Here is a 26,908-nt window from a genome sequence, read left to right as displayed (position 1 = left end):
TCCTGTGGCATTACTGAGGCCCAAGGAATGAGGCAGAGGGACAACGGTGGGGGAGCCACTGAGTGCTCTATGCCCTTGCTCCCCACCACACAGGATTTGGGAACAGTTGGTTCTTCCCAGTGCTGCTCTGGCCTCAGGATTCCCTCTGGGTCTCTAAGCATTTGTCTGTTGATGGGGAACAAGGTGTCCCTGGCATCTCGGTAACAATAACTAGGTTATCAGTAGACTTAACTGCCACTAAAAGCCACAGCATCCAGGTTTTGACAGGGACGTCGAAGAATTGGAACCCTTACACACTGCTGGTGGGAATGTAAAATGGGCTAGACCTTGTGGGAAACAGTCTGGCAACTCCTCAAAAGGTCAAACAGAGCTACCATAAGACACGGCCAGTTCTACTGGTAGGTGTCTGCCCTAAAGAAATGAGGACAGGTGCTCAAATGTTCGTGCACGACTGTGCGGTAGCATTATTCACATGAGCCAAAGGATGGAAACAGCCCACGTGTCCATCAGCTGATGAATGGATGAACTGTGGTCTGTCTATACAGTCCATACAGTGGAATTCCATACCGTGGAATATGACTCAGCTGGAAACGGGAATGAAGCATTGACACCTGCCACTATGTGGAGGAACTTTGAAGATGCTCAGAGACAGAAGCCAGACAAAAAGGGTCTTACTGAAGGATTTTATATATGTGAAATCTCCAGGGTAGGTAAACATGGAGACAGAAAGCAGCAGTCCCTGGTGGCTGCCCGGGAGGGGCGAGGCTAGGGGGAGGGAGAGAATGGGACGTGATTGCTGATGGATACAGGGTCTACTTTTAGGGTGATGGAAATATTTGGGAACCCCACAGAGGTGATGAATGAACAACTGCGAATGTGCTAACTGCCAGTGAAATGTATACTTTAAAATGGTGAGTTTCACCCCAATAAAAATAAATGAAAAGAACAAGTGACAATACACATTCATATAAGGACAGAAACAACCCCAGGCCTCTAAAAGCACAGGAAGCAAAGGATATTCTGGAAGATGGGCTTTCCAATGTCCTGGAAAACACCTCAGGGGAACATTCTGACACCGTGGCCTTGGGGTATCCCCCTCAATGGAGGACAGGAAGTTTTCCTCATAGATTATCTTGCCTGTCCACTTCTGTACAACCCCACGCTGCCTTCTCCATCCCCTGATTAGGCTGTGAACACAAGGACAATGACCAGGGAAGAGCTGAAACCTGAAACTTGCGTGGGATACAAGGTCAGGTGGTGTGGTGCCCGCTTAGACGGGAGCCAGTACAGCATGGCCACCATTTTGAATCATCTCCCACTCCATGGCTGGCACCTGGGAGAGGGTTTTCTGGGTCCTCCCATCGGTTGGATTGGGACCGGGGGCAGACAGCACATACCTCAGAAAGGTCAGAGTGCGGTTAATCTTCAGAGCATCTGCCAGAGCCTTGGCCCCTTGAGGTCCAATGGAGTTACTGCGGAGGCTGGCGGAGGGAAGAGAGAAAGAACTGGGGTTTGTTTTGTTTTGTTTTTTAATCCAATTCCCAGGGAGGAAAAAAAAGAACAGAAATTACCTGACCTTTAAATCTGTCCTCCTTGAAAATAATGTATTGGGGTCTAGGATTTCATATTTTGTAGAGACCCTTATTTAGGTGAACAAGTAAGGAATTTCCCAGTATGGCCCCCATGTACGGGGAGAAGAAAACAGGGTCTAACGGACTGGCCTTGGACCAGCTCTCTGGGGAGAGCAGGATGGAGAACACCAGCTTCAGGACCGAGATCCCGGGCCTCCCAGGGTTGGTCCCAACCGCTGAGAAGGAGCCAGGACTTCGCTTGCTTAGCTGTCACTTTTTTTTTTTTTTTTAATTTTATTTTATTTATTTGACAGAGAGAGATCACAAGTAGATGGAGAGGCAGGCAGAGAGAGAGGAGGAAGCAGGCTCCCTGCTGAGCAGAGAGCCCGATGCGGGACTCGATCCCAGGACCCTGAGATCATGACCTGAGCCGAAGGCAGAGGCTTAACCCACTGAACCACCCAGGCGCCCCCCCCCTTTTTTTTTTTTTATAATGCAGAAGACAACTGGGGGAAATTTTTATGAAAGCAGCATCAAAGGATTCTTTTAAACTGGCAGATCTCCTAATGTATTTTAATGTAAAAAAGTCTCTTTCACGAAAAATTTCAAACATGCCAAAGTGAACACAATATGCATATCTTGTCACCTAGATTTAACAAGCTTAATTAACTTTTCTACATTTTCTTAAAATCTTTTTATGAAAAAAGTAACAGGTTAAAGATACAACTCCCCACCCAGGGGAGAGCGTGGTCTGGGGGACTCCATGAGATGGCTCTCAAGCTGTCTGGGGCCCAATGGTGGAAGGTTGGCCTCGTGTAGTACTTACTCCAGAGAAGTCAGACTTCTGTTGACCAGGAGGGATCTGGCCAGAGCTTTGGCCCCTTTGTTACTGATCTGGTTCTCAGCCAAGCTGGGCAAGGAGAGGGAGAGGAGTGGTTATTGCAGATCTGTAAATCTCCTTGCCTCTGTCTCAGTACCAGGCTTGTGATCCAAACCTCTTGGTTTCACCAGCGTCACGAGGGCCTGGACACAGGTGGAGATGAGGCGAGGCCCAGCATGGAAATGTCCAGCCCGGGAAAACCTCTGGGCCAGGTAAGGGAGGGCCCGAGTGGGGGGACAGACCCTCACACAGGCAAAGAGCCTCAGGGCTAAGTTGGGCCGGAATCTGGCACAGCAGCTTCTACACAAACAGTGCGGCAGAGAGCCCGGGCAGTGACAGAAGTCCCCGGCAGAGACCCCGCACAGCGCTGTGCTGCAAGAAACCGAAACAGAAACACAGATGTGTAGCGTTGGCCAATCTCCGTGGTGTAAAATACGCTCACCACGGCCATTTCACACACTCCCAGCTTGCAAAAGTTCCTAAAGCTTTAATAATCTGCTCTTACGGACCGGTGGCTGAATTTATAGTTCTGGCTTACCACTGGCCCCAGCCCTTTTTCTAATGCAAGAAAGGAAGAGGGTACTTATTACAGAGCTAACTTGAATGTAAAACAACCAATAACCAAAAACGCTTGTGTCTGCCCTGTAAGGGTGATTTCAGGAAGAAGCTGGTGGACCTCGTGGCTTCATGGACCCAGTTTCAGAAATGGTGGCTGTTGACGTTTTTCATAGTTTCTTGGGCATTTAGAACTGTGGAGCTTCCCCGGGGATGCAGTTAGAATCCCCAGGGCCTTTCAAGCTGTGTTTCAGGGGCCCCTGGTGTTCATCAGAAAAGCCTCAGGAATCCCTGGAGGCTGAGGGGGAACCAAGAACCCCACTGCTTTCAATCCCAGCACCTCCCAGCTCTTACTGGGGTCCTGCCTGATAGACCATTTTTTTTTTTTTTTTTTTTTTTTTTTTTTTTTTTTTGAGAGAGAGAGAAAGAGAGTACAGAGGGAGAGCAGAGAGCCAGATGCAGGGCTGGATCCCAGGATCCTGAGATCGTGACCTGAGCAGAAGGCAGATGCTCAACCGAATGAGCCACCCGGGCACCCCATGATCGACACTTTTAAAAAAGGGTTCTTTTGCTTAACCTCAGAAGGCCATTCATCCAGACTGCCGTCTGCATAAACGTCCTTGAGTTCCAGAATGCCTCCATCCCCCCTCCACCCAGGACTTCTACAACGTTTTATAAGTAATGTTCCACGAGCCCTGTGTGTATTCCGAAGTGCGCCTTGGACATTTCACAGAGGGATGTGGCCCTGAGGACCAGCTACAGGAGGTGAAGAAGAGCATGTGGCCACAGAGGAAATTTGGGCTTTTGTTCAGAAAATATTCTGAGCTTTCTCCAGATTCCTTTATGCAAAACACTAGAAGTTGACTATTTGGCTAAAGGCTCCCATGAAGGAAAAAATAATGAAAAGTTGTCATTATCATGATTCTTGCAAAGGGACTGCATTTATATCTCTGGCCCAAGACAAAGAGAATCCTGCTGATAATGGCTGACCCTTGTGCGGTGCCTCCCCTGTGCCTGGTGTGGCCTTACACTTCCCTTGCATTAACCTGTTGGAGCTGCTCGACAACCCGAAGGGGCAGAGTGTGCAGAAAGGCTTAACCTGGCCCCCAGTTCCTGAAAGCTGATCTCTCTTTACCTGAGGGACTCGTCCCCTGACTCTACCCCCTACAGTAACATCTTGACCCCTGGAGGGGCTTCCCTGTGGGCGGTCAGGTGTGTCTCCATGCCCAGCCCCCCATGAAAACTCCATGGACAAGCCTGGGTGAGCCTTGCTGCTGGGAATGCTTGATGTGTGCTGTCACACGTGGTCACCGGGAGAGGGAGACACTGTGCATATGACCGCACCTGGAGGGACAAGCAAAAACTCACCTGTTCTCCCCGGGGCCTGCCCCACGCACCTTCCCTCTTTGCAGATTTCCATCCGTATCTTTGTGGTGTGATGAACCACAATGGCGGGTACAATAGCTTTCCAAGTTCTGTGAGTCCTTCAAGTGAATCATGGAGCCTGAGGAGGGTCGTGGGGAACCCTGGACTCATAGGTACTGTTGTCATCCCATTTTCACCCTCTTTAGGCAGAGAGGTGACTGTACAGGGCCACACAGAGCCCACCGCTCTCACTGCTGTCCTCGGTTGACTTCTTTTTCTCCTGAATCATCTCACATTTGTTTTTGTTTTCTCAGATAAAGATGATTTCAGAACCCAGAGGGAGGTTTAGTGAGGATGAAGAATTCCTCTCTGGATCCTGTGCCCCAAACTCACTTCCCTAGATCAAGCCACCCCCAGCTCACCCATCATTTCAGCTCCAAGCCCGGGTGTTACCCCAATTCAGAAATGTTATCACAAGAAGAGGTTTCGTAAGAACAGAAATCTCTTTTCCTGACAGTTTAAGACTTTCATCTAATTACAACATTAAAGATGCAATGTTTAAATTGTGTTTTCTGCATTTTAATAGAAGTTTAAATTTAAATTCAGTTTTCAATGAAAAACTTTGAAATTTTATTTAACGATGCAATCGTGTGCCTCTCGTACTATTTTGAGGTCCAACTTTGAGAGCTTAGAGAAGACCCAGGCTGACTCCACATCAGAACGTTAGTGTTCGGAGACATGCTTCCAAGTCCATGAGAGCATCTAACCCTCACTATATCCTTCCCTTTTCTCACAGATGAGGCACTTGAGCCTCTGGAACTTTCTGGAATGGGCAGAAATAAGCAGCGTGCATCCTGAGCCACATGCTTCAAAGGCACCTCTCCCTGAAAGCATCCCTGGCCGCTCGAGCAGAGAGGAGGATGGGAAAGGAGCCCCAGTCCCTGTGCAACAGGTGGGCATTCCGGACAGGGGCTTCTGGGTCCGCATTACCTGATCTTCTGAATGCGACAGTCCTTCCCACTCAGCACGCTGCCCAGCAGTTCCATCACGGGGTCCTGGAACTGGTTGCTGTCCAGCCTGCGGGAGAAAGAGCGACTGTGAGCAGGACCAGCGCCCGTGGGCAGATGGAGGCACCAGAGGCACCCCCGCCGATGTCTCCATCGCGATCCAGCCCCTGGCACGCAGCTCAGGGGTCCATGCTGGTAGACCCACCACGCTCTCTGTTTTACTGAGACATCTCTCCAGTCATCCTTCCTCACACCCTGTGAGCCTGCGGGTCACAGGTGCAAGCTGTCCTCCTCCTGAGGACGTGGCACCTGCTCGCAAGTCCGGAATGGCCCTGGCCTTGCAGCTTTCCTAAGGTGCAGAGTGCTGGGTGGGCCCTGGGCTGGGAGTGGGGTGAGTGGGTGTGGCCTCCGTCAGCACGGGGATGGTTTGGAGGGTGCTGGAGGTTGATTTGTGTTCCCCCAAAAGACAGGTAGGTGTTCTGACCTCCCAGTGCCTCAAGAAAATGACCTTGTTTGGAAACCGAGTCACTGCAGATGTAATTAGTTAAGATGAGGTCATTCTGAGCAGGCTGGGCCTGTCATCCCGCATGACTGGTGTGCTCACCCGAGGGGGCACTACACGAAGACAGAGACATGGAGGAGGAGTCCGTGAGACCGCACAGATGGGAGCGATGTGTGGACAAGCTGGGGAAGCCAGCAAACAGCACCCGCTAGAGAGGCAGGAAGGCTGTTCCCCTGTGGCTCTCAGAGGGAGCTTGGCCCTGCTAATTCCTCGATTTGGGCCCCTGGCCTCCTGAGCTGCAAGAGAGTAAGTTTCTGAGGCCTTAACCCATGCACGTCGTGGTCTACCATGATTACAGCCGCCCCCGCATGCTGAGCCAGGGCGTGTGGTGGAGGGGAGGAAGCTTCCAGGACCCCCCACCCTCCGCCTGCTCGCCTGGCGCAGCCCGACCCCAGCACTTACCTCAGGCTCCGGCAGTAAAGCAGCTGGGGCAGCAGGCTCTGGAGGACACCCTTGCTGAGGCACAGCGACAGGTTGGCCTCCTGGGCGCAGGCGTCCGATACCTGCAGGAGATAGGCCAGCGCGGCTTGGTGCTGGGGGCTGCTGAGCCCCGCCAGGGCCCCGCTCTCCAGGGCCTCCTCCACGCTGCGGGCCGGCTCCGGGTGCTGCAGCTCGCGCAGGCAGTGCAGGACGTTCACCGCCCGGGCGCTCACGGCCTCGTTGGGGCGGAGGCAGCCCTGCAGGAGCTCAGCCACCTGGGCCCTGTAGGTCTGGTGCTCCCCCTGGGCCAGCAGGGAGCCCGCCAGCAGCGCGTTGACCCTCGGAGACAGGAGCCCCGAGAGGAAGCGCAGGAACACGTCCAGCCGCCCGTCCTCTGCCTGCATGGCCCGCTGGGCCGCGCCTCGGAAATGCGTGAGGAGGCCCAGGCGGGGCCAGGACACGCCCCCCTCGGTGAAGAGGTCGAAGATGGCCCGCCTGGAGGCGCTGTAGTAGTAGGCGGCCGCCACGAACTCCTGCAGGGACAGGTGGGCGAAGCAGTAGGCCGTGGCGGAGGCCAGGGTCTCTTCGCGCCGCAGGAAGCAGCCGCACAGGGAGCTCTGCAGCAGAGCAAGATCCACGCCAAATGCCTTCAGGTCCTGCTCGTAGAACACATACTTCCTCCTGACCAGCCCGTGGAAGGCCAGGCGGCCCAGCGTGCCTACCATCTTGCGGCTGCCGTGGGCCACCTGCTCGATGCGAGGGCTCGCCTTGCCCTTCTCCTGCCCGTCCCCACCGAGGGCCATCCGGAAGTACCAAGAGTAGAGCTCGCACAGCGTCCTGGGAGTCCACAGCTCCGCGTCCTGGGGCCCCAGCCTGCTGCGGCTCAAGTGACCCAGTGCCAGCCCTGCGAGGCGGCAGAAGGCCGGCACCGTGCACATCAGGTACAGGGCCCTGTCTGCCTGCACCTGCCTCAGGACCCAGTCTGAGAGGGTGTGGTCCTCCGGGAACAGCTCCTCTAGACACGCCTTGATCTCCTCCTCCGTAAAGCCCCGGATCTCTGTCATCCGGTCCACCAGGCCCCCCGGGATCTGGCCAGCCATGCCGGGGCGGGAAGTGACCCAGACAGAAACTTCTGGGAAGAGGTTCCCTCGGATGATGTTGGTGATCAGATGGTCCACCTGGATCTCCTTCTTGGGGTCTGTGCAGGCCACGGTGTTGGAGAAGTCTAGGGGGGTCTTGCATTCATCCAGGCCATCCAGGATCAGGAGGATTTGGGGTAGGGCTGCTGCCACCGGGCCAGACTCGCCAGCGTGCGGGAAGACGGAGCGGAGAAGTCTGTCGGCAGACAGCTTCTCGTGGGTGTTGAGATCTCGGAAGGTCAAGGGTAGCACCAGGGAGAATTCCTTGCCAACCTGTCCCTGGGCCCAGAGGTGGACAAAGTTCCTCACCAGGGTGGTCTTGCCCACACCAGCTACCCCGATGGTGATGGAGATTCGGGGTGGAATAGACACTCGAGACAGAGGCAGGAAGAGTCTGTCCAGGGCGATGGTCCTAGCCGGATGCCAGTCCCCACGTGTGGTCTCCACCTGCGTGAAGTCGTGTTCCTTCAGCTGCAGGTCCGTGAGACCCTCCACCAGGAGGAGGCTGGTCAGCCTGGGCGAGGGGCCACCCAGCTCCGGGCTTCCCTTTGCCCTGTTCAGCAGAGTCTCCTGGCACTTCTGTATCCTGGAGTCTGTGGGACAGAGGCCAAAGGGGAGGGCTGGGGAGGATCAAGAAGGGGTGAAGGGTGGAGGGGGAGGGCCCGGGGAGACCCTCCATCTGCCTACCATCACCATGTGGTGTCTTGTCTGGGGTCTGTGGGGCCTGGGAGCCCTGACTGCTCTTTCCGGCCAGCAGGTCCACGAGGGCTTTCACCTGCCCCGCCGGGGGGCCGGGGCCTCGGCCCTGGCCTGCCTCCCCACCGGTCCGCACCTCCTGTTTCCTCATGGAGTCTGGGATTGCCGCCGGGAGCTGTGAAGAGAGGGCCAGGCATGCTGTCTGCCATATTGCCACCCTGGCCGCGGACAGGTGAGTGAGCCTCCGGGGTCGGGGAGGTACCCACTCTCTGTCCTTCCCCAGACTGCTGGTGGCCCTTGGCCTGGCCTCCAGGAAGGGCTTGGAAGGGCTGTTTGTTCCCAGAGACTGAGAGAAGCCCTTAATGCCAGAAGCGTGGCTTAGACTTGGGGGGCGAGTGGATCCGAACCGGGCCCGGCTGCGGCCTGAGCTCGCCCACTTACTGGCTGTGTGACTCTGGGCAGGCCGCCTGAGCTGCTTGTGCGCTGGTGTCCTCATTTGTGACCTGGATATAGAGAGGGGGCGAAGGGCAGGTCCACTCACACGAAGGGGCGAATGAAGGAAGCCAGTCTGGGAAGGCAATTCGGCGATCTTCTGGAAAAGGCAAAACTATAAAGATGGCTGGTGGTTGCCGGGGGTGGAGGGGTTGATTGGAGCCCAGGGGGCTCTTAGGGTAGTGAAGCCACGTGCACAGGCGTACAGTGGTGGGTTCGTGTCTTGGGGTGCTTGTCCAGACTCCTCCAGTGGACAACGCTAGGAGTGTTGCCATTTTCTCAGTGCTTCCCTGGGGCTCCTGACCCGCAGCAGCATGGTTTCCTGCAGCCACAATGAGGCAGAGCCGTGCCCCGGCACCCCCTGCTCTCATTCTTTCTCCTGTCGCCAAGGTTGGCTACCCCCATGTGTCCCTCCCATAGCTAAGGTGGACACTGGAGGACCCCAAGCCCACTGCCAGCCCCTCCTCTGCCTCACCTGCAGCAGGCAGGATGTCCGGCCCACAGCAGCCCCTCCGCTGGGCCCCACGACTCAGGGGGTAGGGGTCGGCCATCCCTTGTCCACAGGTCTAGGAGAGAAAAGAGGACACAGCACCGGGCAGAGGTCCCAGCTACCGCTCCAGGTGGCAAGAGCTCACCGAGATGAGTCTGACACATGTGTCCCAGTCATGGGGTTCTCTGGGTCTCAGGGACGTCACTTACGAGGGGTCGACTGGCTCCGGTCCCAAGGGTGCCACAGACTCCCTGACCTTGTATGTGCATGGGGCCTTCCTGGCATTCTAACTCAGGAGGAACCTTTTTACCTGGAAAATGCTGAAAGAAGCTTAGCAACAAGTAAAATAGCATTTTCCAGCCATTCTGTTCATCACACTATTGAAGAGCTAACTTGTGCAATGAATTCAGGATGGGTGGTGTCTAGGCCGGCCAGGGGAATCTGGGTGCTTGCATAGAAGGCCAGGGCGAGGCCATGCTCCTTATACTTCCTCGGATCCTCTCACTGTTCTCCGCTTTTGTTCGCCTAAGTGTCAAAACCCAGGGGAGAAGAAACCAGATGGGATCGGAACCGAAATCACGTTCATGTGTATAGGCTGGTGTGGGTGTCATTAGACTTCCTTTAGATCCTCCAATGAAAGTGTTTTCCCTCGTGTGGCTCTCGTCAATCCTATTTGTATCTAGATATTTTAAAAGATTTTTAAATTTTTACTTATTTATTTGAGAGAGTGAGAGCAAGCACAGGCAGGGGAGAGGCAGAAGGAGAGGGAGAAGCGGACTCCCCACTGAGCAGGGAACCAGACATGGGCTTCAGTCCCAGTGCCCCATGATCATGACCTGAGCTGAAGGCAGACGCTTAACCCACTGAGCCACCCAGGCACTCCTAGATATTTTTAAATAGTTTTTATCGTTCTTGTGAATTCTGTTGGTATAAAGAAGATAATTTTTTGTGTCTGTTGGTATAAAGAAGATAATTTTTGTGAAGATAACTTTATCTCCTATCCATTCAATGTATTAAATATTCACAGTAGTTCCCATCATTTCATGGTTAATTTTTTTAAAGATTTTATGTATTTATTCATGAAAGACAGAGAGAGGCAGAAGTAGAAGCAGGATACCCACTGAGCAAGGAGCCTGATGTGGGACTCAATCCCTGGACCCTGGGATCATGACCTGAGCCGAAGGCAGACACCCAACCAACTGAACCATCCAGGCGCCCTTGATGGTTAATTCTTACTATTCTATTCTATTATACTACATATATATATAGTATACTATATATATAATATATTTAATATATTATATATTATACATATATACGTATCATATAACATATTATATTATAGATATAATATATATGGGTATAATATATATTATATATTAATATATTATGCATATTATGTAATAATATTATATATTATATAATATGCATAATGTAGTATATATTAAATGATATATTAATGTAATTAATTAATTATATAATTAATATAATATAATATAATATATTATATATTATATAACATATAATATACATAATATACTATATATAATGTTATTATGTAATTATATGTTATTATATATTATGTAATATATATTATACTATATATAATGTTATTATGTAATTATATGTTATTATATATTATGTAATATATATATTATACTATATATAATATTATTATGTAATTATATAATTATAATTTTTATATGTAAGATTATTTTAATATAACATATATATAATATAGTATATGCTATACTACTCTATTAAAATTCTAGTTTTCTCAAATGGCAACACTTATCTCAAACAGTTTTCCCACAGCAGTCAGACGCACTGCTTCCTGCCCGCGATGGTGAAGGACAGCAGCCGTACGAGGCATCCTCGCCTTACTCCCAGCCCAAGCCGGCAGGCCTGACGTTTGTGACGATGTCTGACGAGTTCTCTCCTCTTGAGAAAGACTCCTGCAGTTCCTTGTGTCCCACCACCACTCGAACAACACTACGTGCCAACTCACTGTGGGCTCCCTGTGGTCCAGACAGGCTGTTAAGCACTTCCTTCGTTTCATCTCTCACCACGACTCTCCATTGCATTGTGTCTCCCATTTCATGGATTGAGGCTCAGGGAGGTTAAGTGATTTGCCCAAGGATGCATAACTGGGGAGCAGCTGAGTTTTGAGAGAAACCAAGGCTTCACGGACACCAGCCTTTGTGCGGGATAATTGACTGTGTTCCCACATTAAAAAAAAAAACAAGGGACATGTCTGTTAAATGGGCACATACCTTTTTCGCGATATTGATCTAGCCCCGTGATTGATTTCCACTCACTCATCCCATCAGCGGGTATTGACTGAGGGCCTGGGTTGTGTCCCAGGCACTGGGGGATGTGAAGGGGAACAAGTTAGAGTCCGACCCTGTGAGCGTGGCCGGGGTGGGGGCATAGTGACAGCAAGGGCGACAACAAGGGAAGGAGGGAGGGCCCTCTGCTGGTGATGAAGTGCCGTGAATGAGACACAGTGCCCGTGGCAGAGCAGGTGGCGGTCATGGCGGCCAGAGAAGGCCTCTGAGAGAAGACTGCTCAGGAACAGTGACTGAAGGGTGAGAAAGAGTTCATCATGCAGGGCGCTAGGGGGTAGCAAGTGCAAATGCCCTTTGTGATCTGGCAACGCAGAGTTGCTGGAGCGTGGTGAACGGGCAAGGGCGCTCACAGATGGAAGGGTTAGGAGACAAGGTTAGCGGGCAGTTGAGACCTGCTCACGGTCTTAAGGACTTTGGCTTTGTTCTAAGTGTGGTAGGAAGCCACTGGAGGGAGTGACTTGATTGATTCATATTCGATCTCTCCTGCCGTCTGTGAGCTGCATGGACAGATTTTCTAGTACTGAGTCAACCTTGTAGTCTTGAATACCCTCCTCCATTTATATCAGGCCGTGTGAAACAGGCCGCCTAGCACGAGAGTAGATACGGAAGACATTAGAACATGGTATAGAGCCCAGGAACAAATACATATTTACATGATGTACATAGGAAGGCGTTTGGTAATGTGGAGAAAAAAATAACATTTTAAATCAGTGGAAATGGTGTTTGGGGAAAACTGGTCAGTCTATGAAAAATATACTTGGAGCTCTAATTCATAGTGAGTGTAAAATTTTATTTCACTTTCGATTAAAGAATTAAAATTAAAAACATGAAACCATGAAAACGGAATAAGAAAATATGGGAGAATATTTTAAAATATTCTTTGGGTGAGGAAGGCTTTTTTTTTGAAGCAACATGTAAAATCTTGAAGTCACAAAGGGAAGACTAACAGACTTGCCTTAATTTAAAATTTCCAAATAACAGTAAAAGCCATCAATATAATTGGAAAAAAAAAAAAGTTGGTGCGCCCGGGTGGCTAAGTGGGTTAAGCCTCTGCCTTCCGCTCAGGTCATGGTCTCAGGGTCCTGGGATTGAGCCCTGCATCTGGCTCCCTGCTCAGTGGGTTGCCTGCTTCCTCCTCCCCCCTCTGCCTCTCTGCCTACTTGTGATCTCTGTCTCTCTGTCATATAAATAAATAAAATCTTTGAAAAAATAAAATAAAATTGAAAAAAACCTCAAGCCAGGAGTCACCCTTTGCAATATACATGAAAGAGCACTAATGTCCTGAACATGTGGAGAGCTCCTGTAAATCACTAAGAAATTAATAAGTAACTAAATAGAATTATGGACACAGACAGATACTAATGCACACAGAAATAGAAAAAAGGATACAGATAATCCAGAGAAGTGTAAATGCCCAGGGCATTGAAAAGATGCTCATTCTCACTAATGATCAAGAAAAAATCAAAACTAGGAACTACTATTTTTCGCCTGAGAAAAAATTTTAATGACCTAACAGGCTGCATTGGTGAGAATGTGGGAGTGGTAGGAATCTTAACAGAGTTGGTGAGAAGGTAAATTAGTATGATTCGGGATTATATTTTGGCATTATCTATTGCTATTAAATATCTTCTGACTGAGAAGTTCTACTTCTGGGAGTTTATCCCAAGGAATTAAGTGGATACGTGTACAACAATGTGACCACAAGGATGATTCCGAAGCATTCTTTGTAATAAGAAGTTGGATGGGAAATAACCTAAATTTTTGTTCAAAGAGGTTTGGTAAAATACAATGGAAAACTCTCTGGCCATAAAAAATAAGGTCAAACTGGAGAAGGATTCACAGTGTATTTTTTTTAGCTGTGTCATAAAGGTTTTAATTACCTTTTTGAGGTATAATTTATATTAAAAAATGCACCCATTTCAAGCATAGAGCTAGATGAGTTCTGACAAATGTTTACACACCTGCAGCAACTACCACACTCAAGACCTTGAACATTTCTTCCTCCCAAAAAATCCCCTCGTGGACCTTTGCAGTCTGTTTCAACCACACCCCTCTGGCCCTGAGTCGCAGATCTGCTCTTTTTCTCTAAGATTAGTTTTGTCTTTTCTAGGATTTCATATAAGTAGAATCATGTGGATCTATTTTTCTTTTTTTCATTTAAAAATTGTGGTTAAATAGGGGCACCTGCATGGCTCAGTCATTTAAGCGTCCAACTCTTGATTTTGGCTCAGGTCATGATCTCAGGATTGTGAATTAGCTCCAACTCTTTAAAAAATAAAGATTTATTTATTTGAGAGCGAGAGTACGTGCATGAGTGTGAGGGGGGAAGGGCATCAGGAGAGAATCCTCAAGAGGACTCCCCATTGAGCACAGAGCCCCATGCAGGTCTCGATCTCATGACCCTGAAATCATGACCTTAGCTGAAACCAAAAATCCAACAGTCAGTTGGCTGGGCCACCGAGGCACCCTCTTGCTTTCAGTTCTTGAGTGTATACCCACAAGTTGAATTTCTGGGTCATTTGGTAGTTCTTTTTTTTTTTTTTTTTTTTTTTTTTTTAATTTTTGAGGACCTGCCAAACTCTTTTCCACAGTAGATTTACCATTTTACAGTCCCACCAAAAGTGCATAAGGGTCCCAGTTTTTCCGCTTTCTCACCAAGGCTTGTTGTTCCTTGTGTTTTTGAGAGTTGCCGTCCTAATGGATGCGAGGTGGTATCTCATTATCATCTTGGATTTGTTTCACTAGTGATGAGTGATGTTGAGCATCTTTTCATGTGCTTAATGCCTAGTTGCATATCTTCTTTGGGAAAATATTCTGTGGAAATCCTTTGCCCATTTTTACATCCGGTTTTTGTTGTTGCTGTTGAGTTGTAAGAGATCTCTGAATATTCTGGATATTAATCTCTTATTAGATATATGATTTGTAAATATTTTCTCCCATCCTGTAGGTTCCCTTTTATTCTGTGGGTAGTATCTTTTGATGCACCAAAGTGTCCAATTCTCATGAAGCTCAATTTGTCTATTTTCTCTTTTGTTACCTATATATAGCTCTAACTTCAGTGTCACATCTAAGAAATCATCACCAGATCCCATGTCATGAAGCTTTGTGTTTTCTTCTAAAAATTTTATTACTTAGGTCTTACATTTAGGTCCTTGATCCTTTTGGAGCTTATTTTTGTATATGATATTAGGTAGGATAGGTAAGGGTCCAACTTCATGCTTTTGCATGTGGCTGTCCGATTTTCACAGTACGATCTGTGGAAAAGACTGTCCTTTCCTCATTGTCAGAAATCTTTTTACCATATAAGTGAGGAGTTTTTCTATTTCTGCAGAAAATTTTAAGATTTTAATATAATTGGGACGCCTGGGTGGCTCAGTTGGTTAAGCAGCTGCCTTCGGCTCAGGTCATGATCCCAGGGTCCTGGGATCGAGTCCCACATCGGGCTCCTTGCTCGGCAGGGAGCCTGCTTCTCCCTCTGCCTCTGCCTGCCTCTCTGTCTGCCTGTGCTCGCTCGCGCTCTCTCCCTCTGTCTCTGAAAAATAAATAAAATCTTTAAAAAAAAAAAAAAGATTTTAATATAATTGCATTGGATCTGTAGACAGCTTTGGGTAGTATGGATATTTCAATAATAGTAAGTCTTCCAATCCATGAACATGGGATGTGTTTCCATTTATTTTCTTCTTTAATTTCTTTCAGCAGCAGTTTGTCACTTTCATTGTGCAAATCATTTACCTCCTTGATTAAGTTAATTCCTAAGCTTTTTATTATTTTTGATGCTATTTTGAATGGAGTTGTTTTGTAATTTCCTTTTCAGATTGTTCATTGTTTACATATGAAAATACAATTTCTATTGTGTGTTGACTTGTACTCTGCTACTTTTCTGAAACTTCTTAAAGTTTATTTATTTAAGTAATCTCTACACCCAATGTGAGGCTCAAACTCATGACCCTGAGATCAAGTCACATGCTCTTCTGACTGAATCAGCCAGGTACCCCCTGTTGAGTGTTTTTATTATAAAATGATATTTAGGGGCACCCAAGTGGCTGTGTTGGTTGAATGTCTGCTTTTGGCTCAGGTCATGATCCTGGGGTCCCGGGATAGAGCCCTGCATTGGATTTGTTGCTCAGCAGGGAGTCTGCTTCTCCCTCTACCTGGCCTGTGCTCTCTCTTTCTCACTCTCAAATAAATAAAATCTTTTAAAAAAAAGATTTTATTTATTTATTTGACAGAGAGAAATCACAAGTAGTCGGAGAGGCAGGCAGAGAGAGAGAGAAGGAAGCAGGCTCCCTGCTGAGCAGAGAGCCCGATGCGGGACTCGATCCCAGGACCCTGAGATCATGACCTGAGCCGAAGGCAGCGGCTCAACCCACTGAGCCACCCAGGCGCCCCTAAATAAATAAAATCTTTAAGGACAAAAAAAGAAAGGATATTCAATTTTGTCAAATGCTTTTTCTGCATCAGTTGAGATGATCATGTGGTTTCTTTATTCTGTTGATGTACATTACATTGATCGATTTTCCTATGTTTTTTTTTTTTTTAAAGATTTTATTTATTTATCAGAGGGAGAGAGAGGAGAGAGCAAGCACAGGCAGACAGAATGGCACGCAGAGGCAGAGGGAGAAGCAGGCTCCCCGCGGAGCAAGGAGCCCGATGTGGGACTCGATCCCAGGACGCTGGGATCATGACCTGAGCCGAAGGCAGCTGCTTAACCAACTGAGCCACCCAGGCGTCCCATCAATTTTCCTATGTTAAATCATCATTGCATTCTGGGAATACATTCCTGACTTTTTTTTTTTTAAAGATTTTATTTATTTGACAGAGATCACAAGTAGGTATAGAGGCAGGTAGAGAGAGAGGAAGGGAAGCAGGCTCCCTGCTGAGCAGAGATCCCGATGTGGGGCTCGATCCCAGGACCCTGAGATCACGACCTGAGCAGAAGGCCGAGGCTTTAACCCACTGAGCCACGCAGGTGCCCCATTCCTGACTTTATTAAATGATTAAATTGATTAAGTTCTTGAAATTTATTTTTGTTGAGGATTTTTGCATTTGTGTTCTTTTTTTTTTTTTTAAAGATTTTATTTATTTATTTGACAGAGAGAAATCACAAGTAGATGGAGAGGCAGGCAGAGAGAGAGAGAGGGAAGCAGGCTCCCTGCTGAGCAGAGAGCCCGATGCGGGACTCGATCCCAGGACCCTGAGATCATGACCTGAGCCGAAGGCAGCGGCTCAACCCACTGAGCCACCCAGGCGCCCCTAAATAAATAAAATCTTTAAGGACAAAAAAAGAAAGGATATTCAATTTTGTCAAATGCTTTTTCTGCATCAGTTGAGATGATCATGTGGTTTCTTTATTCTGTTGATGTACATTACATTGATCGATTTTCCTATGTTTTTTTTTTTTTTAAAGATTTTATTTATTTATCAGAGGGAGAGAGAGGAGAGAGCAAGCACAGGCAGACAGAATGGCACGCAGAGGCAGAGGGAGAAGCAGGCTCCCCGCGGAGCAAGGAGCCCGATGTGGGACTCGATCCCAGGACGCTGGGATCATGACCTGAGCCGAAGGCAGCTGCTTAACCAACTGAGCCACCCAGGCGTCCCATCAATTTTCCTATGTTAAATCATCATTGAATTCTGGGAATACATTCCTGACTTTTTTTTTTTAAAGATTTTATTTATTTGACAGAGATCACAAGTAGGTATAGAGGCAGGTAGAGAGAGAGGAAGGGAAGCAGGCTCCCTGCTGAGCAGAGATCCCGATGTGGGGCTCGATCCCAGGACCCTGAGATCACGACCTGAGCAGAAGGCCGAGGCTTTAACCCACTGAGCCACGCAGGTGCCCCATTCCTGACTTTATTAAATGATTAAATTGATTAAGTTCTTGAAATTTATTTTTGTTGAGGATTTTTGCATTTGTGTTCTTTTTTTTTTTTTTAAAGATTTTATTTATTTATTTGACAGAGAGAAATCACAAGTAGTCGGAGAGGCAGGCAGAGAGAGAGAGGAGGAAGCAGGCTCCCCGCCGAGCAGAGAGCCCGATGCGGGACTCGATCCCAGGACCCTGAGATCATGACCTGAGCCGAAGGCAGTGGCTTAACCCACTGAGCCACCCAGGCGCCCTGCATTTGTGTTTTTTTTTTTTTTTTTTAAAGATTTTATTTATTTATTTGACAGAGAGAGATCACAGGTAGACGGAGAGGCAGGCAGAGAGAGAGAGATAGAGGGAAGCAGGCTCCCTGCTGAGGAGAGAGCCCGATGCGGGACTCGATCCCAGGACCCTGAGATCATGACCTGAGCCGAAGGCAGCGGCTTAATCCACTGAGCCACCCAGGCGCCCCATAGTTTTCTTTTCTTGTAATGTCTTTGGCTTTGGTAGACCGGACCTCATAGAATGAGTTAGGAAGGGGGTGCCTACATGGCTCAGCTGGTTAAGCCTTTGATTCAGGTCATGATCCTGGGTCCCACATCGGGCTCCCTGCTCCGCGGGGAGCATGCTTCTTCTTATGTCTCTGCCTGCCGCTCCCCCTGCTTGTGCTCTCTTTCTCTCTGTCAAATAAATAAATAAAACCTTTAAAAAGAAACACGGGGTGCCTGGGTGGCTCGGTGGGTTGAGCCTCTGCCTTCAGCTTGGGGTCATGATCTTGGGGTCCTGGGATCGAGCCCCGCATCAGGCTCTCTGCTCGGTGGGGAGCTTGCTTTCCCCCTCTCTCTGTCTGCTTGTAATCTCTCTCTCTCTCTGCCAAATAAATAAAAATCTTCAAAAGAAAAACAAAAAAACAAGTGCCCTCCTTAATGCCCATTCCCCATCCACTCCCTCCATCAACCCTCAGTTTGCTATCGTTGAGTCTCTTACAGTTTGTCCCCACCCTTCCATATGCTCATCTATTTTGTTTCTTAAATTCCACGTATGAGTGAAATCGTATGGTATTTGTCTTTCTCTGAGTTATTTCACTTAGCATAATGCCCTCCGGCTCCATCCATGTCGTTGCAAATGGCAAGATTTCGTTCTTTTTGATGGCCGAGTAATAATAGTCCATTGTACATATAGACCACATCTTCTTTTTTTTTTTAATTTTATTTGTTTATTTGACAGAGAGAAATCACAAGTAGGCAGAGAGGCAGGCAGAGAGAGAGGGAGGAGGAAGCAGGCTCCCTGCCAAGCAGAGAGCCTGATGTGGGACTCGATCCCAGGACCCTGAGATCATGACCTGAGCCGAAGGCAGAGATTTAACCCATTGAGCCACCCAGGCGCCCCCCAGAAGCTTTTATCTTGATCAAGTCGCAATAGCTCATTTTTTTGCTTTTGTTTCCCTTGCCTGTGGTGATTGTCTAGTAAGAAGTTGCTACGACTGAGGTTAAAGAGGTTTCTGCCTGTGTTTTCCCCTAGGATTTTGATGGTTTCCTGTCTCATACTTAGGTCTTTCATCCATTTTGAGTTTCTGTTTGTGTATGGTGCATGTAAGTGGTCCGGTTTCATTCTTCTGCGTGTGGCTGTCCAGTTTCCCAACATTATTTGTAGGAGAGACTGTTTTCCATTGAATATTCCCTCTTGCTTTATTGAAGAGTTCCTCACCATATAGTTTTGGGTCCTGTTGATTTTTTGTAGTGAGATGTTTAAATTTCTATCCTATTTTCTTTTGTATCTATATTATAGCTATTTTCTTTGTGGTTACCATGGGATTGTATTTAACATCCTGAAATTACAACTAATTTGAATTTGTACCAGCCTGACTTCGCAGTATATAAAAACCCTGCTCCTCTGTCATTCCATCTGACCTTTCTGGTTGTCGACGTCACAGTGTTGCATCATTATACAGTGTGCCCTCCAAACGTAAATTAATGATTTTTAAAAATTCTCTAGTCTCTTTTCTTTAATTTTAAAACATTTCTAAGTAATCTGTACACCCAGTGTGGGGCTTGAACTCACAAGTGTGAGATCAAGAGTCACATGTTCTACAATTGAGTCAGCCACACGCCCCTTCTTTAGTTTCTTAAATTATGCAGAAACAGAATTTGGAGTTATAAACCAAAGTTGCTGTAATACTGGCTTGTGCACCAATTTTTTTTTCCTGTAAAGTCTGCTAATAATCTTACTGAGGTTCTTTTATGTGAGAGTTTCCTCCGTCTTGCTTGTTTCAATGTTTTCTTTTTGTCATTGTCTTTTGAAAGTTTGGTTATAATGTGTCTTAGTTTGGGCCTCTTTGAGTTCATCATACCTGGAATTTATTGAGCTTCCTGGATATTTGATAATGTATTTTTATATGGAAAAAAATTAATATGTGGAGAATTATGATAGGATACCGTTTTGGGGGGAGGTTGTGGTAATCAGATCCCATTTTTGTCTGGCCATATATATAGAAAAGCTGGAACTATAGGACAGTGTGATTAAGAAATTGTTTTTTATTTTTTGAATTTTTTTCTTTTCTTTTCTTCTCTTTTTTCTTCTTTTCTTTTTTTCATTTCTCTTTTCTTCCCTTCCCTTCCCTTCTCTTCTCTTCTTTTCTTTTTTCAAGTAGGCTCTGTGCCCAGTGTGAGCCTTGAACTCACGGTCCTGCGATCAAGAGTTGCATGCAGTGGTGCTTGGGTGGCTCAGTGGGTTAAAGCCTCTGCCTTCTGCTCAGGTCACGATCCTGGGATCAAGCCCCACATTAGGCTCTCTGCTCAGCAGGGAGTCTGCTTCCCTTCCTCTCTCTGCCTACCTGTCTGCCTACTTGTGATCTCTGTCTGTCAAATAAATAAAATCTTAAAAAAAAAAAAAAAAAAGAATTGCATGCACTACCAACTGAGCCAGCCAGGTGCCCCAGTTTTGTAAATTTCAACTGCTTAGATTTTGGTAACATTTATTGCTTCCCCACCTCATTTAAATAGATTGCTTACAGAATTATGAAAGTAATACATGCTCATTAAAAACATTTAAATAATATAAAAGCAAGTTAAGTATATGCCTCACATTTATTCCCTAGGAGGAACCTTTTCTGGTTGATGTTTTGTTTTGTTTTGTTTTGTTTTCATTTTTTAATTAGATGTTAGTGCATTAGGGAAAATGAGACTATGAAAGGTATTGGGATAGGACAAGGAAAAAAAAAACTGTTACTAACTATTCCCAGTTGACATGATTATATACACTAAAAATCCAAAAGAATCTACAATTGATTAGAACTAACACATGAACTTAGCAAAGTTTCTGAACACAAGATCAATACATAAAAATGTCATATATATTTCTTCTTGCTAGCAATAATGAAATTGAAAGTAAAATCTTGAAATATTTAAAAAGCAAATTTCTAAGAATAAATTTAGCAAACAATTTGCAAGACCTCCACACTGAAAACTACAAAAGATACTAAAAGAAATTAAAGAAGACCTAACGGAGGGATTTAACATATTCATGGGTTAGAAGACTTAATATTGGTAAAATGTTATCTCTTCCCAAACTGACCTATAAATTGAACAACTTTCTTTTTTTTAAAGATTTTTAAAAAAATTTATTTATTTGACAGATAGAGATCACAAGTAGGCAGAGAGGCAGGCAGAGAGAAACAGAGAAGCAGGCTCCCCGCTTCTCCATCTCTCTCTGCCTGCCTCTCTGGAACCTGGGATCATGACCCAAGCCAAAGGCAAAGGCTTTACCCACTGAACCACCCAGACACCTACAACTTTCTAATCAAAATTCCAGCAAGCTTTTTTGATGAGGAAGGGAGGGTAGATGTTAGCCAGCTGATTCTCAGATATGTATGTAAAGCAAAAGACTCTGGACTAGCCAAAATTATTTTGAAAAAGCAGAACAAAGCTAGAAAACTTACACTACACAATATCAAAGCTAGTCTAGGGATGTGGGTATTGCCACAAAGGCAGACAAATACCAGTAGAGCGTCCAGAGAGAGACCCACACGTGTATGGTCACCAGATGTGAAACAAGGGCTCTGCTGTAGTTCAGCGGAGAAAGGATGGCCTTTGTATTAAATTGTGCTGCTCCAATGAGGTAGTCTTATAGGAAAATGGACCTTGACCCCCTCCCTCCCATCATGCACAAAAATTAATTCAAGCTGGATCATAGATATAAATGTGTGTGTAAGACAGCCAAGCCTTTAGAAAAAAGTACAGAGGGGGGCCTGGGTGGCTCAGTGGGTTAAGTCTCTGCCTTCGGCTCAGGTCATGATCCCAGGGTCCTGGGATCGAGCCCCGCATCGGGCTCTCTGCTCAGCGGGAAGCCTGCTTCTTCCTCTCTCTTCTGCCTGCCTCTCTGCCTACTTGTGATCTCTCTCTGTCAAATAAATAAATAAAATCTTTAAAAAAGAAAAAAGAAAAAACTACAGAATGCTTTAAGGAACTTGAGCTAGGTAAGGACTAGACAGAGCACACAAAAGCACTAACCATTAAAGGAAAGAGCGACATATTAGGATTCATTAAAATTAGGGATATCTGTTCAACAGAAGACAGTTTTAAAAGGGTAAGAAAGCAGACTGCTGACTAGGGGATGTCTCTGATACATTTAAAAATCAGTGAGACAGCCCAGTTAAAATTGAGCCAAAAAATTGAAGATGTATCACAAAAGATAATATCCTTAGTCATTAGAGAGGCGCCTGGGTGGCTCAGTTGGTTAAGCATCAGACTCTTGATTTGGGCTCAGGTCATGGTCTCAGGGTCATGAGATCAAGTCCTGCATCCAGCTCTTTGCTTGGAAGGGAGCCTGCTTAATTTTCTCTCTCTCACCTCTGCCCTTCCCCCCTTCTTAGAAAGAAAATGTTTAAAATAGTAAAATATATATATATAGATATCTAATTATATATTATATATATAATATATATAATATCTATATATAGAGATATATAAATTATATATCTCTATATATAGATATCTATATCTTTATATAGATATATATAGAGAGAGATATACATATATAGAGATATATATAGAGAGAGAGATATAGAGAGATATATATACAGATCTATCTATCTATATATATCCTCAGTCATCAGAGAAATGGAAACTGAGATCACTTTGGAAAAATGTTTGGTGGTGATAAGACTAATTATGCCTGTTTTTTGTGATCCAGCAATTCCCTGCCTGGGTGTGTGTATGTCCAACAGAAATAAGTGTTTATATCCATCAACACAGTGTGTCAGATTATTCTAGCAGCTTTATTCATAGTGTTCAAAAAAGCGGAAACAACCAATATCCATCAACAATAGAAGGGTTTCCTTTTTTTTTTTTTTTTCTTTTTTGGTACATTCATACAGTCAGGTCCTGCCTAGTAGTGACAGGACACGAAGGACTGACACACTCAGCTGTGCGGCCGACTCTCGCAGACGTGTGGAGTGAGAGGAATGAGACCACACTCTGTGATTCCCGAAGTCAGGCCCAACCAGTAAGGCAGAGGCAGAGCAGTGGCTGCCCTCGGGGGCGGTTCCGAATGGGCAGGGGAGTTCTGGGGCACTGGAAACCTCCACACGTGGATCTGCTTGGGACAGACACGCAGGCATGTGCACGTGTAAGAACCCGTGGAGTTCTCTTTACTATCTGTAAGTTATAGCTCAAATCAAAGCCAGTGATGCTCACAGTTTTCTACAAATGCAAATGTGCCTAAACCCAAAGGAAGCAATGTTCCTGTGGCCCCTTAGCCCACGAGGCCAGGACGCTAGGGCGTCTGTCCGGCTGTTGGCGTCAGTGATGGTCAACGGCCCGGAGCTGGACGTGGCCTTCTGAAACTGGTTGTCCAGAGGCCTCCATGGGTGACAGACTGCTGCCGCCGGGGGCAGGGGTGGTGGCCATATGAGGGGACCAGGCTCAGTGCTTTTCCGCTCTGGCAGGACAGTGTCTAGAGCAGGTTTTTTTTTTTTTTTTTAAGATTTTATTTATTTATTTGACAGAGAGAGATCACAAGTAGGCAGAGAGGCAGGCAGAGAGAGAGAGAGAGGGAAGCAGGCTCCCTGCTGAGCAGAGAGACTGATGCGGGGCTCGATCCCAGGACCGTGAGATCATGACCTGAGCCGAAGGCAGCGGCTTAACCCACTGAGCCACCCAGGTGCCCCTCTAGAGCAGTTTTTAAATGTAATTTATTAAAATAGGCACAGCATAAAAACTGCCATTGTAACCATTTCTTTAAGTGTACCATTCAGTGGTACTTAGTGCATTTTCAATGCTGTGAGACCATCACCACTATCTACCTCTCCACTTTTTCATCCCCTGAATGGGAACTCTGCCCCTGTGAAGCACTAGCTGGCCATTTCCTTCCTCCCAGCCCCTGACACCCACCCTTCTGCTTTCTGTCACTGTGAAGCTGACTTCTCTAGGGACCTCACCAAAGTGAAGTCATATGGATATATGGTGTCTGTCCTTCTGTGTCTGGTCTCTTTCACTGAAGATACTGTTTTCCAGGTTGATCCTTGTTTTAACACATATAAACATTTCATTCCTTTTTAAGACTACGTAATATTCCATCTTACGGACAGACCACATTTTGTGTTCACTCATCCCTCGACAGACATTTGGTTTGTTTCTACCTTTTTTCTCTTGTGAGTAAATGCTGCTGTGGACACGGGTGTGCAAATACCTGTTCAAGTCCCTGCTTTCAGCCCTTGGGGTGTATGTACTCAGAGGAGGATTGGCCTAATCAGACAGCTCTTCCACGCAGCACTATTTTTAAAAAGCCACTGCTTAGCCCAACCACCTAGAGGTGTCTTTGGTGTGAGGTAGGACCTCAACACGTGTGTAGTTTAAAGCTACCCAGATGATTGTAAGGAGCGGGCAGAATTGAGAACTGCTAGATCAGAGAGGCTGGGCAAGTGACAGAGGAGGGACCACAGCAGGCAAGAGTTAGGGGAGAGGAGACAGGACCGAGTGTGTCTGGGAAGGTGGGAGGGGTGAGTTCCCCCCGCCCCCACCTTGCAGTCCCATCAGGCTCTCTGTGTTGGAAACCAGCACTTCCTCTGAATCAGACACTGCTCTTTCTTAAGCCCTGCCGACCTCAGGGGAGAGGGTCAGATTTAGCAAATTAAGATACAGGACGCCTAGTAAAATTTCACTTTCAGATAAACAATGGTTCTTTCAGTATAAGTATATCCCAAGTATTCCATGGGGTGTACTTATACTTTAAAATCCAGGGCCAGCATCAGAGGCTGACGAGAGAGCTCCTCCCCAGGACAGCTACCTGGCCACTCGTGGCAGCAGGCCCTGTGGGCAGCCCAGATGCTGCCCTGCAGGGTGGAACTCACCCCAGGCCTCTGAGTGGAGCGTGACCCAGGGGCCACTTGTCCACCAGGGACAGTCAGACAGGTCCTGCCCAGTGTAGTCATCCTCTAGTGAGAGTGGAAAGAGGCCCCGCCAGCCTCAAGGTGGGGAAGATGGAGGGCAGGTGGGCCTCGGGGGGCCTTGCGGGATCTGAAGGCCAGAAGTCGGTCAGTATGAGAAGGTCTGCGCTGTGCTGGGCGGGGCCAGCCCAGACGGACGCGCTTCCCCCAGAGCCCGGCTTCCCCTGGCCCACGCATCCTCCAGAGCCTCGTCCGTGGGGTGGGACGCAGCGGAGGACCTGTGCTCGCTGGTTTCGCGGTCACTCAGACCCTGTCCCTCAGGCTCTACAGCTGAGCTTCTGTCTCATCCCTGAGACATCCCTGAGCGCTGACTCATCAGCTCTCTCAGCAGGTCCTGTCTTGTCCTGTGCTCCCCTTCCTGGGGCCTTAGTCCTAGCCGTCTGTGGCCCGTGCACGACAGCCAGCCTCCTTCCGCCCGCCTGCACTCCATGGCTGTAAACCCCACAGAGCTGACCTCCTGCCTGGCCTGCCCTTCCCTCAGGCCACGGGCGCAGGGATGCTTCTCTCTCCCGATTCCCTGCCCCCACGCCGCCTCCCAAGGTCCAAGAGCGCAGTTCTCAGCCCCCTTGAGGTAGCCCAGCACCATGGCTGTGGACCACTTGAAACCAAACAGCCTTTCCCAGAGAGGGAAGGAAGAGGTGCCTTTGCTGCAGGACACGGCCCTCGTGAGACGGCTGTGCCCCTGGGACAGAGGAGGTCCGGCCAGCCGGCACCCCACCTGGGAGCCAGCCTCAGGGTGGCCTAGGGTGGCCAAGAGTGAGACCCCAGCTTGGGGAAAGCCTGTGGCCCCCATTGAGGAGACCCAGAGGAGCTTGGGAGCCCAGAAGCTCGGCCACGGCCCCCATGCCCAGCAGCCGCACCAGCCCAGCTCAGCGGCACCTTCTGAGAAGGCCTGTGTGGTTGCCATCTCTCTCAGAGTGACATGCCTCGTCCCCGTCCGAAGGAGTGGCTGGGAGAGAGCCCTTGGGGCTGCCCACCCAACAGGACCCCAGCCCACCTGCACCATCCACCCTTGGCGCTCGGGACCCTGGGGAAAGTCTGGCATCGTCACCCCCATCTTACAGGCAGAAGGGGAAGCCAGGAATGGAGCCCAGGTCTGCAGATGCCAGGTTTCGCCCCTGCGCTGCCCTGCTCGACCTCCCTTCTGCCTGCCTGCGGCCCTTGCTGGCTACTTCCTGCTCCTCCTAGCCCATCATTAGTCCCGGGCAGCTGGGCTGTGTCCCCTCGGCCCATTGAGGGCCGCCCTTGGGCACATGTTTGTTTATTCCCCACGGAGAACTAGTCCTGCTCAGCAGCTGCCAGCACCCACTGGGACATGTTCTCGTCGCCACCCAGCCACTGCCCCCTAGAGCAGCTCAGGCCCTAAAAGTCACGGTCCTTCCTGCGGTCTCTTCTTCCTCCCCTCCGTGCTGAGGCAGCCCGGGCTTGACTTACCTCCTGGGCCTCATTGTCCTAGGGAGGCCGAGACTGGGGGGCTGGGGCTGCTCCATCCCAGTGCTCCCACGCTCGGCCCTGCTCCAGTGGGCGGAGGCAGCGGCGTGGTGGCAGGGTGGGGGGGTGTCCCGGGATTCTCTGTGGCCCGCTGGCCAGGCCTCGAGCCCTCAGGATCTATGCAAGGCAGGAGCCAGGTCTTGCGGGAAGGGATGGGGAGGCGCTGCCCATGCAGGGCAGGGGGGTTGTGGCCCACCGGCTCTTGCAGTCCCCCGAGCCCACCGGCTGTCACGCCAGCTGGGGCTCCTCACCTCTTCCTGTGCCGGGCTCCACCTCAACCCTCCTTCCTGTCTGATTTCAAAAGCCAACAGCCTCTCAGACGAATCAGTGAGCCGCAGCTGCCCGGATTGGCCCTGTCGCTGCCTGTAAGTCAGAGAGGCAGGGGTGCTGCTAGGATCTCGATTTGAGGACCCTTGCAGACGTCATGCTCAGCAGAGGTCCAACCAAGGCCACAGAGGAAAACAGTCTCAGCACCAGCAGACCTTGGTTTTTGTGGGGCCGGAGGGAAATGAGACTGGCTGCAGGGACGTTCAGTGACTTGTCCAAGGCCACACAGCAGGAAGCTGGCCACTGTGTCTGGAGCAG

The 26,908-nt window shown here is 48.2% G+C and overlaps 1 protein-coding gene across 7 annotated transcripts in view; it reads right to left on the bottom strand.

The window, feature by feature from the left end:
- Window positions 1-26,678, bottom strand: part of NLRC3 (NLR family CARD domain containing 3) — a 37,469-nt gene extending 10,791 nt beyond the window's left edge. Inside the window, exons 1-9 of one of the 7 annotated variants that reach the window (XM_032327910.1) lie at window positions 26,267-26,646; window positions 11,186-11,393; window positions 9,163-9,253; window positions 8,637-8,787; window positions 8,193-8,370; window positions 6,343-8,092; window positions 5,362-5,448; window positions 2,398-2,481; window positions 1,398-1,481 (exon numbers count right to left, since the gene is read on the bottom strand). In XM_032327910.1, coding sequence (XP_032183801.1) covers window positions 1,398-1,481; window positions 2,398-2,481; window positions 5,362-5,448; window positions 6,343-8,092; window positions 8,193-8,346 — 2,159 coding nt within the window. In that variant the 5' untranslated portion in view covers window positions 8,347-8,370; window positions 8,637-8,787; window positions 9,163-9,253; window positions 11,186-11,393; window positions 26,267-26,646. Of the gene's footprint in view, window positions 1-1,397; window positions 1,482-2,397; window positions 2,482-5,361; window positions 5,449-6,342; window positions 8,093-8,192; window positions 8,371-8,636; window positions 8,803-9,162; window positions 9,254-11,185; window positions 11,394-26,266 lie in introns of all 7 variants that reach the window. The other 6 variants (XM_032327915.1, XM_032327914.1, XM_032327911.1 and 3 more) reach the window with 6 other exon arrangements.
- Between the last annotated feature and the right edge of the window lie 230 nt (window positions 26,679-26,908).

The sequence above is a fragment of the Mustela erminea genome, chromosome 20 (assembly GCF_009829155.1).
Source record: "Mustela erminea isolate mMusErm1 chromosome 20, mMusErm1.Pri, whole genome shotgun sequence".
NCBI lineage: Eukaryota > Metazoa > Chordata > Mammalia > Carnivora > Mustelidae > Mustela > Mustela erminea.
Note: the sequence above shows the minus strand (reverse complement) of the source record. Positions and strands in the feature narration are given on the sequence as shown.